Here is a 13180-nt window from a genome sequence, read left to right on the forward strand (position 1 = left end):
GACAGAGTCACAGAGAGTCAAATAAACATCTAAATGACTTAATTGAAGCGAATGGCAGTGTGGTCTAGGTGAATAATTCTTGCTATAGTCGACAGAAGTTGGGACTTAATCTCCAGACATGAATTATGAGGGACTGTCCAGGGATTCTGCGACGGCGTCAGTCCAAATAGCTAGCCCAGCAGAATCTCAACAGGGATTGTTGGGGGGGGGGGGGGGGGGGGTTCCGAGGTTACATTTTACTTGCTTTAGTATATTATTTAATAACCTTGCAAATTCCAGCAGGGGGGGTCCGGATCCTCCCCCCTCTAGATCCGCGCATGATACCCTACACATAGTCATGTTAATCAGTTATAACATATCATGGTGTTTGTCAGAAAAGTACTAATTACTAGAACACAAACACAGTATACTACATGATAAATATCAATATGAATTGCCATTGATTTATAGTATGTCAAAATTTTGATATTGAGGATGAAAAACACTTCATTTTGCTATGTCCAAAATACGAAGCACAGAGAAAAATATTCAAAACAAAATTATCCACTTTCCCTAACTTTAACCAAACAATTGATAATAATGACAAATTGTTAAAAGTATTGATGAATACTAGTTGTAAAAAGGTTCTTAAAATATTATCATCATTTTTATTAGGGATGGGTATCGCCAAAAATTTCGTATCGCGATACATCACGATTTTTTCCCCACAATATCACGATAATATCATTTTAAAAGCAGTTTTTACAATGATTTTATACGAAAAGTCATTATTTTTCTAAAAAATATGATAGAGAAACAAAATTTTACTTTCTTGAAATTTTTATGTATATAAAATCAATTGTGTTTGGACGGTAAGATACCGTTCTTTTCATTTTTTAACAACATTTTTAATACTTTCTGTAATTGTAATTTGAAAGATTGAACAAATAAATGCATAGTTTCCGGACTTTTTAATATGTACCTAAAGACCGGAATCTCCGTATCACGATACGTATCACGCAACAAAAAATCGCAATATACCGGTATACCGATAAAATCGCACATCCCTAATTTTTATGTCAAATGTCTGATATAAGAAAAAATACTTTAGTCATAAATGAGTAACTACATTTTATTGAATCATATGTATGTATTTAGTATCTGATAAGTACAATACATAATTTGCTACACCAATTGTTTGTATCCTTGTTGTGTTCTACTGTATTTTCATACTTATCACTATGTTTTCTATGGGCCTTTACCAATTACTGTAATTGTGTTTGTGCCAATAAATATTTGTATTTGTATTTGTATTTATAAATATGCCCTCATATATTCGCTATCTGAAGATTTGGTGGTTGTGTGTAATTTTGGCATCCCATTGGGCAAGATCAACTTTTCCCTATCTATGCATATTTACCTCGTTTACCACTGGCAACACAATATTGACAACAATGATCATCATGTACTCCTTCCCCAAGTTGTCGTAAAACATGATTTCAATCTGAATTTTACAAGTCATTAAAAAGAGACAAAGGACTCAGCAAATGCTTGTGGTATAACCAATACCGAACTAATTTTAAATTACTTAAATCGTCATTTAAAAATTGATTATTCTGCGTTTCCCGGAAAATATCATTTCGAGAATTGCTCTGACCGAAACTCTTTGAACAAAAATAGACGATAAATCGTAGACCCTAGACATTCTTAATACCATTAACTCTAAGTGTTTCCATACAAAGAACCTACAAAATCTTGAAGAAAAACTTTGCATTTGCACATCCTTCCTCTTTCCTCCAGCTTCTCCCGCGTTTTTCATAGGCCTTTGGTTAACCCGTACCCTGACTGACTCTTGTCTAAACGTCAAAAAGTCAGTCTTGTCAGAGATCAACTGTTGCCGTAAAATTCTGATTGAAAATCCTGATGGCTGGTGTAAGATAAGGTTATTGGATTTTTTTGAATTTAATTCATCAAGACGAAATAAAAGTTCAAGAGAAACAAATTAAATTTGTGGCAAAGAAATCGGTTATTTCGTATATATATGACTTTTTAAAAAATCAGTTAAATGAATTATTAATGATTTTTCTGTTTGAGTAAAATTGTAAAATACATCAAAGAATATTCCGCTAAAGACTTTTTGATTGCAGTAAAACGCACGAAGTTGCGGGAAGATGCTGAATATTTAAAATTGTATTTACCCATAAACATGGTATAATCTGGAGAGAAAAAGCATGTCAAGTTCACAGATTTTTTTTTATTTGGTTCCACGATTTATATATTTCAAGGCTTCGAAAATTTATTCCATTACCTAAACCAGCCACGGTTCATTGCAAATTTTGATAGTACCAAAAATACTTGAAAAACAATATACATGAAAAACAATTGTGTTCGTGACTCGTAAAACAATTTAAATATGAATAGTACATGTTTTCAAGAGGATTGGTCTTTGAGCGGAGGGGGAAAGGGGGGGGGGGGGTAAAATCGTTCCGTTTTGCAACATTCTATAAACATGACAAACGAAATATGCCCATGCAGTGTTTCTATTAAATAATTGTACCCTCATGTACTATAGTCTGTATTATAGAAGAGGGTCCTAAAACATTTAACTATACGACTAAAAACATGTAGAAGTAGATATGACACATGAGAATTATAGATGTCTGTAGACCAGAACCAGATTATGATACTGACCAGTGACAAATATTACCCCCCCCCTTCATTTTTAGGATCACTAGCAATAAGAACCGAACCATATAAAACTGAGAAATTATTTCGTTGTACTAAGTAATAAAGGGCAGCAGCATTTCCAATACTTATTCAATACATATTGTTACTCATTCGTATCTTGTATATTTGATTCCACTGCAGAGCCTTATATCAACGATGGTATAACCTGTCTGGATAGCTACTGTATACATGTACCTCCAGCTGCACGACGCATTTGATATATAGATTTTTTATCGACTAAATGTTATTTTTCATTTAGTTTCCTATTTTAGCAATAAAGACTTATTAATTATAAAGTGAATTGATCATTTCTTTTATTTCTTTCTAAAACTCTGTAACATATTATGGGGTAGTTATTTCACAAAATTCTATTGATCGAATTAAGCGTTGAACTGAGCTATCGACTGCGGGAAAAAATCACATTTTTAAGCAACTGAAATTGAACAAAGTTGATAAACAAAAAATTGAAAGCCCGATAGAAGAATAAGTTATTTTGTTCCAGGTGGTATATAAACAATGCAAAATTTATACCTTTTTTAAATGATACCAGTAAACTTCCAACTTTAATTCAATATTAATTAATTTTTTGATATGCAACTCGGTCGTTATAATACATAAATGCATGGATAGGACACAGGCTTATTCCATTATCATATGTAGTCCTCTCTGAGAAAACAATTAAACCGCGTTATTCTCATATAATATTCAAATTATCGCAAAGGTCTTCCGAGCTGACCACAGAATATTGATAAGACACTCGTCATATTTCCAAGATGTTTTTCAAAACTCATTTTTGACATGAAATCGTAAAAATGCCAAGAAATGAAAGTTTACTCCATTTCTATAAAGTTCTATAAACCAACATACACGTATATTCTAATTGCTTAAAATTCGCTTATAAAATATCGAGCTTCATAGGGGTAACTTTTAAAAAAGCGCTCTTACCTGCTTCTGGGAAAAATGTTTGCACTCCCAAGATTGTTCACCTCGCTTGAAAAAGACAAAGGTATATCGAAGATTCACGGCAGGGAACACATCTGTCTTTTTCCCCCTGTCTGTTAATCTTAATCCCTAGCAGGTTCCCCCTCCCGAAGCTAAATCTCGTCAATACTTCAAAAAGAGAACCTCTGTGGTGCTTACAGCCTCCGTTGATTTATCGACGGTATATTTTACCTATATAAATAGATGCGGTGATTGACGCTGTTTCTTTGTAACGATAAAGTTTTTAAAACACACTTAATGGTAGCAAATTAGCACCTGTGGTTTACAGAGGTCTATATAATATTCCTCGATCTTTCCATTCATTCAATCTTTGTATCTATCGTATTCTAATTAAGTGATCTAATGTATATATTTTGAACTGAGATTCAAGCCGTGACAACACCTAAGTTTTGTTAGTATATGCATAATTAAACGCATTCCATGCCATATGTTAGATTAATCTGTGGACAAATTTTGCAAACTAACATGTATAGGATTTCATCTTGAAAAGATGAAGGAAAGAAATCCTTTTGACTCTAGGGAAAAATAAACATTTACTGAATGTATGTCAAATTGAACACAACTACATAAATAATTATCTGAACATTCCAAAGTATTCTCTCATTCGAGTTACTCGGTCAAGCAACACGCTATTCAGATTTTTGATTACTCTAGTAAATTGAAATTGTAGCTAACTGCTCTCTCTCTCTCTCTCTCTCTCTCTCTATAATTCTAAATCTCCAAGATAAAGAAAGCAATAATTCTTCCTCGATATATTTACTGTGATTTGTCGGAAATACATTCGTCACCTTATGATTTGAGATTTGTAAATTAATCTTCAGCAATTTTGCAAAATCAAAATCTATAACATAATTCCTTTTAGTCTAATATTTATTTAAAGTAGAGTTATCTCCCTTATCAGAGTATCAATGGACCTTAAATGTTTTTCATTTGTTTTTATAGTCGTGACTAGTGTCGTGCATGAAACTGTATGAAGCTTGATTTTTCTTGTAACATTAACGTTTTCCCCCTATATACATGTATTAAATAGACATTCATAATCATAAGTTATTTGTTGTAATTACTATTTTTTTTATAAATGTTTTTTAAAGTGGATTTATATTATGTATTCATAAACAAACATACGATGTTGCTATTCAGTTGTTAGTGAACAATTTTTGCACGCGCATAAAATGTGCTTATTCTATTGTCGACTTTGATATAATGCACATAAAAGAAATTGCATTTGATTACATGATGTCGAGGATCGTAGAGCAAATAGAACTGATGTCATCTAAGAGCACCTGGAGATGATATAATGCATAGGACACCAATATCTAAATATACATCATATCTATAGAAATCACTAGAATGTAAATTCAGGCGCGGATTCAGGCGGGACGTTCTCGGTGAACTTTTTTTTTGGTTCGAGCCCTGAGGGGTCGACAAAATGCTTTTGCCTGAGAACACAGTCAATAAATGTTTTGTTTTACCTTTTAGTTTTTATTTTGACGTATCATGATGTAGATTTCGTTTACCCTTACTGCGGTGCTGTCGAACTCCCAACGGATATAGCTGACCCCGCCCACCCTGAGCGGTCCAACATCTCATAGACAGGTCCAACACCTCACTCTGGGGCCGACTCGGTAAACCATTGGGAATAATTTTTGTATAAATTTATTTAGGATACAATTTTAAAGGTGTAACAGACACATTTTATAAAGAAGAACCACATAAAGATTATTCAACAAAACAAAACAGTCAAAAACATCATTAACAATGTACGTACCTCATCCCCATTTTCCACTCCAATTTCCAAGTATAATACTATTTGTTTAAAAATGATAATTTGTTAAAAAAGACAATTTTTTATATCAATTAAATTTTAATAACAAATTGTATATTCTATTAATATATAAAAAACGAATTATACTAACACTATGCTTTATATTTTCCTCATGGATAAACCTTTCCGGATTGTTTTTATCTTTACGTTAACATCTAATTTTAGCTTCCACGCGTCGTTTCCTATATGAAATTCGGCATATTTTGTTGATTTCGAAATTAGTCGTTGTAGGATATTGAATTATTTATTGTCATATGCATACTGTTTTCTAAATTAACTTTAGCCTTTTATCTTTGAAGCTGGGATATTAATTATTTTGCAACAGAATGGAAATTCCTTAAAAACTGCTAAAAGACTTTAAGAGGTATAATAATTTCTTCATCTTTTGACTTGTCCATAGGCGCTCCCCATGACATTTTATTTCGTAAATGAACAAAAAGTATATATAGATACCTCTCTATAACTATACTCACATGTATATGGAAGAATGCCCAGTATAGCAGATTGAAGTTTGTATGAATTAGAACACTCTAAGGGCTTCAAAGTTGAATTATATATATTTTAACCTTTCAATTATGACGAGTTCCGGTTAGGCTTCCCAATTTATGCCAATAAATTCCTAGTATAACTAAAATAATAATAAAAAAATATTTTTCAAGATGTTGCATATCTGCTAACCCACAATGTCAGCCCGATACATGAGACTGCCCACATCAGACCAGGTGGATGATGTCCGACTAGATTTCTCTTCCACCTTTAACTACTCCAGCGCGGAAAACCAGTTTGCTCCAATCAACCCTAACAAATACAGATCAGCATTCAGCTTTTCAGAATCCCGCTATGTGGATGATGTTCAGTTTACAAGAGGTAAAGGTACATGTATATAAATGGATGTTTAATAGAAAATGAGTCTTTACAATATTTTATAAATTGTTCATTGAATAGTACATGTACTAAACTGACCAGATTTACCAACTGTTACCTTTTTTGGATTAATATTTTTTTTAAGAGCATAGTATTTTCAAAGTATGTTGCCACATTTAATAATTTAAAGCAGCTAGCCTTTGATTGGTCGAGTGTGTCACTTGTTTCTGACTGCCTGTTGTATCCTACTCCTGATCCTAACCTTTCCTGTCAGTGGCTGGTTCTATTTATAATAACATGTACGAGGGTTGTTCGAAAAATTCGTGGACGATGTCAATCTTCGTTATATTATTCTCTAGAAATTTAAAATAAGCATAAAATAATGTGTAAAAATATTTGTTTTGCTGATGTGTGAAGTCTTATTCCATTCGATTTAACAGAAATAAATTTACTTCATTTTAAAATCAACATGTTTTGTACCCGCGGAGCACCCTTAACGGTCATGTAACGTCAAAACATAGCGTCACGATCTTCTAAAAAATACTACTGTACAGCAGGAAATTAACTCGCGGAGTTAATATTCGCTATATTCGCGGAAAAAGAAATTCCGCGAATTCAACATATAGTGAATAATTCTTGAAAAGATTTATGAGGGTAAACTGAAATTTTATTATCATCTGTGATTAGATGTAGACTGTCATTATAATTATGAGAGTGTATACAAACACGTAGTTGTTGGTGTTTTGTAAAGCTTATTAATTGTTAAATTAATTTCTATAGCTAACGATTACGGTAGTTTACCATCTAGTAGACGTGCAATGTAATTATTTAATTAAACAAGCTTGTATAATTTCACCCGTGTGTATCACTCAGTCATTACCTTTAATCAAGGCACTTGCAAAGTAAACAGGGTAATTATGAAGACAATTAATTAATTTCAATTATATGATTAAAAGTTCAACAATTTGACTACTATATATTTTTTTATTTGGCCTCGGAAAAAAAAAAATATTCTGAATGCGTAACATTATTTTGACTTATATTGACACAATATATAGACTTGCCTCTCCTGTCTGATATGCGTGATATACAAGAACAGACTTTCGTAAGATAGAGACTGAAAATAAAAGTTCACACAATATATACCTAAAGAAAAATGCTTGCAAGTACTATTTAAAAAATGTATGTTTTTTTCCTTTCCGCGAATTCAAACGACCGCAATTTGCTGAAAATTAAACAAATCGCGATCTTTTCCGACCGCGATTTTAACCTGCTGTACAGTATTCCTATACATTTCACACAGTTTAATCGAATGCCCACTCATTAAATTCTTTTTTTGATACCTGACATTTATTTTTTTAAGAATTGCTCTCGTTATATAATTTCCTTTGTTAAGGTTTTAATTTCTTTTTGTCCCCTGCTTGAAACAGTGGGGGATATTAATTTGGGTTTGTCCGTCCGTCCGTCCGTCTGTCCGTCCGTCCGTCTTTCTGTCTGTCTGTAACGCTTTCGTTTCCACACGATATCTCGAGAACCCTTTGAGCTTTTGCAATGAAATTTAGCATAGCAACGCCCTATGCACTAAAGAAGACCCCTATTGATTTTGAGGTCAAAAGGTCAAAGGTCAAGGTCATAAATAAGCAAATTCTGTCTGTTAAAACACTCGTTTCCACACGATATCTCTGGAACCATTTGAGCTATTGCAATGAAATTTTACATAACAACTCCCTGTGGCCTAATGAAGACCCCTATTGATTTTGAGGTCAAAAGGTCAAAGTTCAAGGTCGTAAATTTATACTTTCTGTCTGTGTGTAACACTATCATTTCCGGGCAATAGTTCAAGAAGATTTTGAGCTTATGCAATGTAATTTTATACCAAAACTCCCTAGGACGTCTCTCGCCCCTCTCAAAGTGCCCCGCCCCGTTTGTTTTATTAGTATTTATAGTATTACTTGTCGCTATTTTTAGCGCAGGGACATGAGGAGAGTTATTGCGTATAAAACAGGTTCTCAGCGGACATTATGTTCTTATTACATCTATTAGAACTGTTTAATAAAGGCTAAATAAATCAAACACCATGGATTGTGTAAAATTTTGAGAATACCGAACATGAAAACATGAATATATACATGTATGTGACTTCAGTTCTGCATATACTTCGCACCTTGTAAAGCGACACCGTGGTGTAGTGGTTAAGTCTCTCGCTTCATATGTGCGAGATTCCGGGATCGATTCTCGGTCGATCCTTTCTTTTTTTTTTTTTAAATACCTTTTTTTTTTTTACTAAATGATAGTATTCAGCATGTGAAATGAAAAATTTATGAGGTTATAAAATCATCATTACAGTGTGATAAATATTCCATATAAAAAAATCTTCTATACACATAATAAAGAAAAAGCAATCAAATCTTTATATGCATATTGACATACATGTATTTTATTTGCTTCAGTATACAGTGGACCTTCAGATATCCGGACGCCAGATATCCAGATGCTTCAGTATCCGGACGATTTTTCATCGGAACGAATTTTTAAAATGTTATTCTGTCTTGTTTAACTGGTGATTCAGATATCCGGATGCTTCACATATCCGGACAAATTGACTGGGAACCAAAGCGTCCGGATAAATGAGGGTCCACTGTACATGAATACATTTAATAATTCTACAAATTCAGTCAGGGGGAGCCGACTTTTTCCCTAAACGGGAATTCTCTGAATATTAGCTTGTATTACTTAACTCTGCTTTCACAGGATACGAAACTCTGAAGCGCCTATTTTTTTCCTTGACGTTCCAACTTTTTAAAGTTTTTGTTAAGATTTTTACAGTTAAACTGTAGCTTCACAGATTTTCCTAGTCCGATCAGGGTCTCTGTCACTCAAATACTGCCTGTACTATTTGTACATGCATGCACAACTCGCTTAAGACATATTTTCTTGACTCCGCAAACAATTTAAGATTTTTTTTTCAGGGTTTTTCCTGAGTAAAACATAAATTTGCACCGTTATCTGCTGTTCTGTGACGTTCTAAAACGTCATCGTTTTTGTCGTTTTCAATAAGGACTACCTATCTTCTCAAGTTGATTTCTTTTCAACAATGCAACATATAAAGCCATAATTTGGTATACTAATCGATGTAACAATTCTTAATTTGAATTTCTAGGTTGTTTTTCGTTTTTGCTCCATTTACAGAGAATATGCTTACAGGTACATGTATTATATAATGTATTGTCTTTAACTTACTAAATTTTGACTTGCTCCGCGATTCGATTTTTTCATTTTTAAAATCTGGATAAGTTTTGAATAAATCGTAATATTTTGGAAAAATTTGATACAAATCGTTTAGATTTATTGTAAAAATATTTCTACCAAATTTGGAGAACGTATGACGTCAATTAAAGAAGATATGACAGTTGTCCACGAACTTTTCGAACAACCCTCGTATTACTTGTGTTTACAGTGAAGCAGCCATTGATTGGTCGAGTGTGTCACCTGTTTCTGACTGCCTGCTGGTTCTGTCAACTTCTATGTATAGTAACATGTATAACTTGTATTTACAGTGAAGCAGCCATTGATTGGTCAAGTGTGTCACCTGTTTCTGACTGCCTGCTGGCTCTATTTATAGTAACATATATTCCTTGTGTTTACAGTGAAGCAGCCATTGATTGGTCGAGTGTGTCACCTGTTTCTGACTGCCTGCTGGTTCTATTTATAGTAACATGTATAACTTGTATTTACAGTGAAGCAGCCATTGATTGGTCAAGTGTGTCACCTGTTTCTGACTGCCTGCTGGCTCTATTTATAGTAACATATATTCCTTGTGTTTACAGTGAAGCAGCCATTGATTGGTCGAGTGTGTCACTTGTTTCTGACTGCCTGCTGGCTCTATTTATAGTAACATATATTCCTTGTGTTTACAGTGAAGCAGCCATTGATTGGTCGAGTGTGTCACCTGTTTCTGACTGCCTGCTGGCTCTATTTATAGTAACATATATTCCTTGTGTTTACAGTGAAGCAGCCTTTGATTGGTCGAGTGTGTCACTTGTTTCTGACTGCCTGTTGTATCCTACTCCTGATCCTAACCTTTCCTGTCAGTGGCTGGTTCTGTTTTAGGGTAAGGATCTCAATTTTAGAAAAGAAAAAAAACATATCAATTTATTTATCTGTTTATTTTTACATAAGAGGTATGATCAGGGTAGGAGAAATAAATTTACCTTTTTATATTTGGATAGATATCATTAATTAGGAGTGCTTATCATTTGAGACTGTCTTTGGCATGACCTACTTGCATTCTTTTTACACTGTAAATCTGATTATGAATACAGTGTAATTTCAAAAGTATATATTATCTTACTTTACAGTTATGATATAAACTAAATGCTCTACATGTACGTCATCAGATGAAATAAGATACCAAGTACCGGTTACCTATAATAATTGACATCTAGCTATGCTAACATGGCCAAGTTCTGAAATATAAGCAAGAGTTTTGAAAAATATAAAAATATATAAAAAATATATTGAAACTTTTAAAATTTTGTTTCCAGAAACTTGGACAATATGAGAGGATTGCCATATTCCGTCTAGGACGACTTGTGGAGATTAAAGGTCCTGGTAAGAAATAATACATTTTGTTTTAATTACTGTATATATTTTTTTGATTATACTTTATTTGTTTCCTCTATGGAAAGAACTAGAGACCAAAAAAAACCCACCCAGAAGTAGAAATGAAGAGTGATCGATTTTGAGTAGACAGCTATATGCCTGTATGCACACTAGTCAGTAGTGGTACATTTATCAATCATGGTACCTGTATATTGTCAATTAATTATGTTGTTTCCTTTATCTTCAGATAATGTTGTAACAAATTCATTTTACAGGGATAGTTTTCATTTTACCATGTGTGGATAACTGCAGAAAAGTGGACATGAAGATTAAGGCGTTTAATGTTCCCCCACAACAGGTGAGCAGTGTAGGCCAAGTGCTGAGAGATAGATAGTCTTCATGTCCCCATCATAAAATGGCAAGGGTACCCCTTTCCCTCATTTCATCATAATGTTTTTGAAAGTTTTTGCTGGACTGGGTCTGTAGATCATGTAGATAATGAGCTGATTTTTAGCTCTACTGGCAGAGTAAGGTGTCCGTCATCCGTCTGTCTGTAAACAATTTTTCAAAATGCTACTTCTCCTACAATTTTGGTCCGATTTCAATATAACTTGAAACACAAGTATACTACACTAAGATACATAAATTAGTACATAGGTTTTTTGATTTCAATGAATGGTGTTGCCATGGTTACTAAAAATAGAAAGAATGGGTGGACTTAACTGGCCAGAAAAAATGCCGTAAATTTAAGTTTCATAAAATATTTATTTTTTGCCATCATATACACCCCTGATATCTTAACCGTGTATTCATGGTACAAATGTGAATTTTAAACACTTTTTTCGAGGTAAACTAAATAAATATCGAAGGCATGGTGCCTGGAAATTTCATGAATATCAATAGATAATCAGGGTCAAGCGTTTTTCATCGTCTGAATACATAGTCAGCACATGTTTGTCGGCTGTTCTTAAGAAAACTGTAGTTGTATATTGAACAAAATAATGTTATATTAAAAGGAGAAGAGCCGACAAATGTGTGCTCACACTTAATTTAACAAAAAACATGTTCGAAAGAAATGTCTCACTTCCATTGTTATGTCTTCGATTGACCTGTTTAATATTACAATTCATCACGTGATGTCCACCTGCGAGTGTACTCGTGAAAACAGTTACATTGTATTCTTCAACCTGACCTCGATCTAAATTATGTCTTTGAACGGGTTTTGTTGCCGTTTTCACAATTTAGCAAAATAAATATTGTTTTGATTTTGCGTGTCATCACATTTTTAAAATAATGACATCGCTGTAATATGCTTAACATGTATTCGAATTTCTGGAGAGAGAGAGGGATAGAGAGAGAGATGTCAACAATGACGCCGATCGATAGCCCCGCCTCCTATAAATATTGATTGTGTGACCTAAAAACCACTCCGGGTACATGTCGAATTCCGGAAGACGATACTCATGTATCGTTGCTTCAGTTTTGATACATGACAACATGGCATTGTTTTTGCACAAATGTTCCACCTAATATAACCAAGTATATGTAGCTCTTTCCATTGCTCGTAACATATTTTGGATTCACTTTATTTACAGCTTGGTAGAAGAGTCGCAAAAAGATCCAAAATAGGGCGTTAAGTCCACCCATTCTTTCTGTTAAATTCCTTTAAAATGGTACTCCTCCTACAGTATTGGTCTGATTTCGATATAACTTGGCACACAAGTAGACTACACTAAGATACATAACTCATTGCATCAGTTTTTGATTTCAATTAATGGTATTGCCATGGTTACTAAAAATAGAAATTTCTGTGAAATGCTTTCAAAATGCTATTTCTCCCACTGTTTAATTAAATATGGCACACAAGTTGCCTCAAAAAGAGACTTAATCAAGGGTCATTATTATATTTATTGCTGTTGTACAATTTCAAGTCCAAATGGCTTTTTTTTCTTCCTTTGTTATAAGTACAAACCAGTAGAGCTACAGTCTCGACAGAGACTTCTGGTTTAAAAGGTCAAGTTTGAGTTTCATGTGGATTGACTAATTTTCACAGAAGTTATTGCCCTTTGACTCAGAAAATTTCTAATAAGACACTGCTTAAATTCCAGACTTTGTGTTTTGCTGTGTTTGTAGATATGTATTTATTGAAGTTATCATAACACGTGTATCAATCGGACACGT

General features: G+C 33.5%; 1 protein-coding gene across 1 annotated transcript; it reads left to right on the plus strand.

Moving 5' to 3' along the window:
- Positions 1 to 6179: 6179 nt before the first annotated feature.
- On the plus strand, positions 6180 to 11357 carry LOC134257626 (stomatin-like; the record flags this gene model as incomplete). Its single annotated transcript, XM_062740213.1, has 4 exons — positions 6180 to 6400; positions 10405 to 10508; positions 10942 to 11008; positions 11275 to 11357. Coding segments are annotated over exons 1-4 (438 nt in total), but the record flags the coding sequence as incomplete, so codon positions are not given.
- Positions 11358 to 13180: the final 1823 nt, after the last annotated feature.

The sequence above is a fragment of the Saccostrea cucullata genome, unplaced genomic scaffold (genome assembly GCF_032062105.1).
Source record: "Saccostrea cucullata isolate Sc308-1 unplaced genomic scaffold, CSIRO_AGI_Scuc_v1 ctg871, whole genome shotgun sequence".
Taxonomy (NCBI): domain Eukaryota; kingdom Metazoa; phylum Mollusca; class Bivalvia; order Ostreida; family Ostreidae; genus Saccostrea; species Saccostrea cuccullata.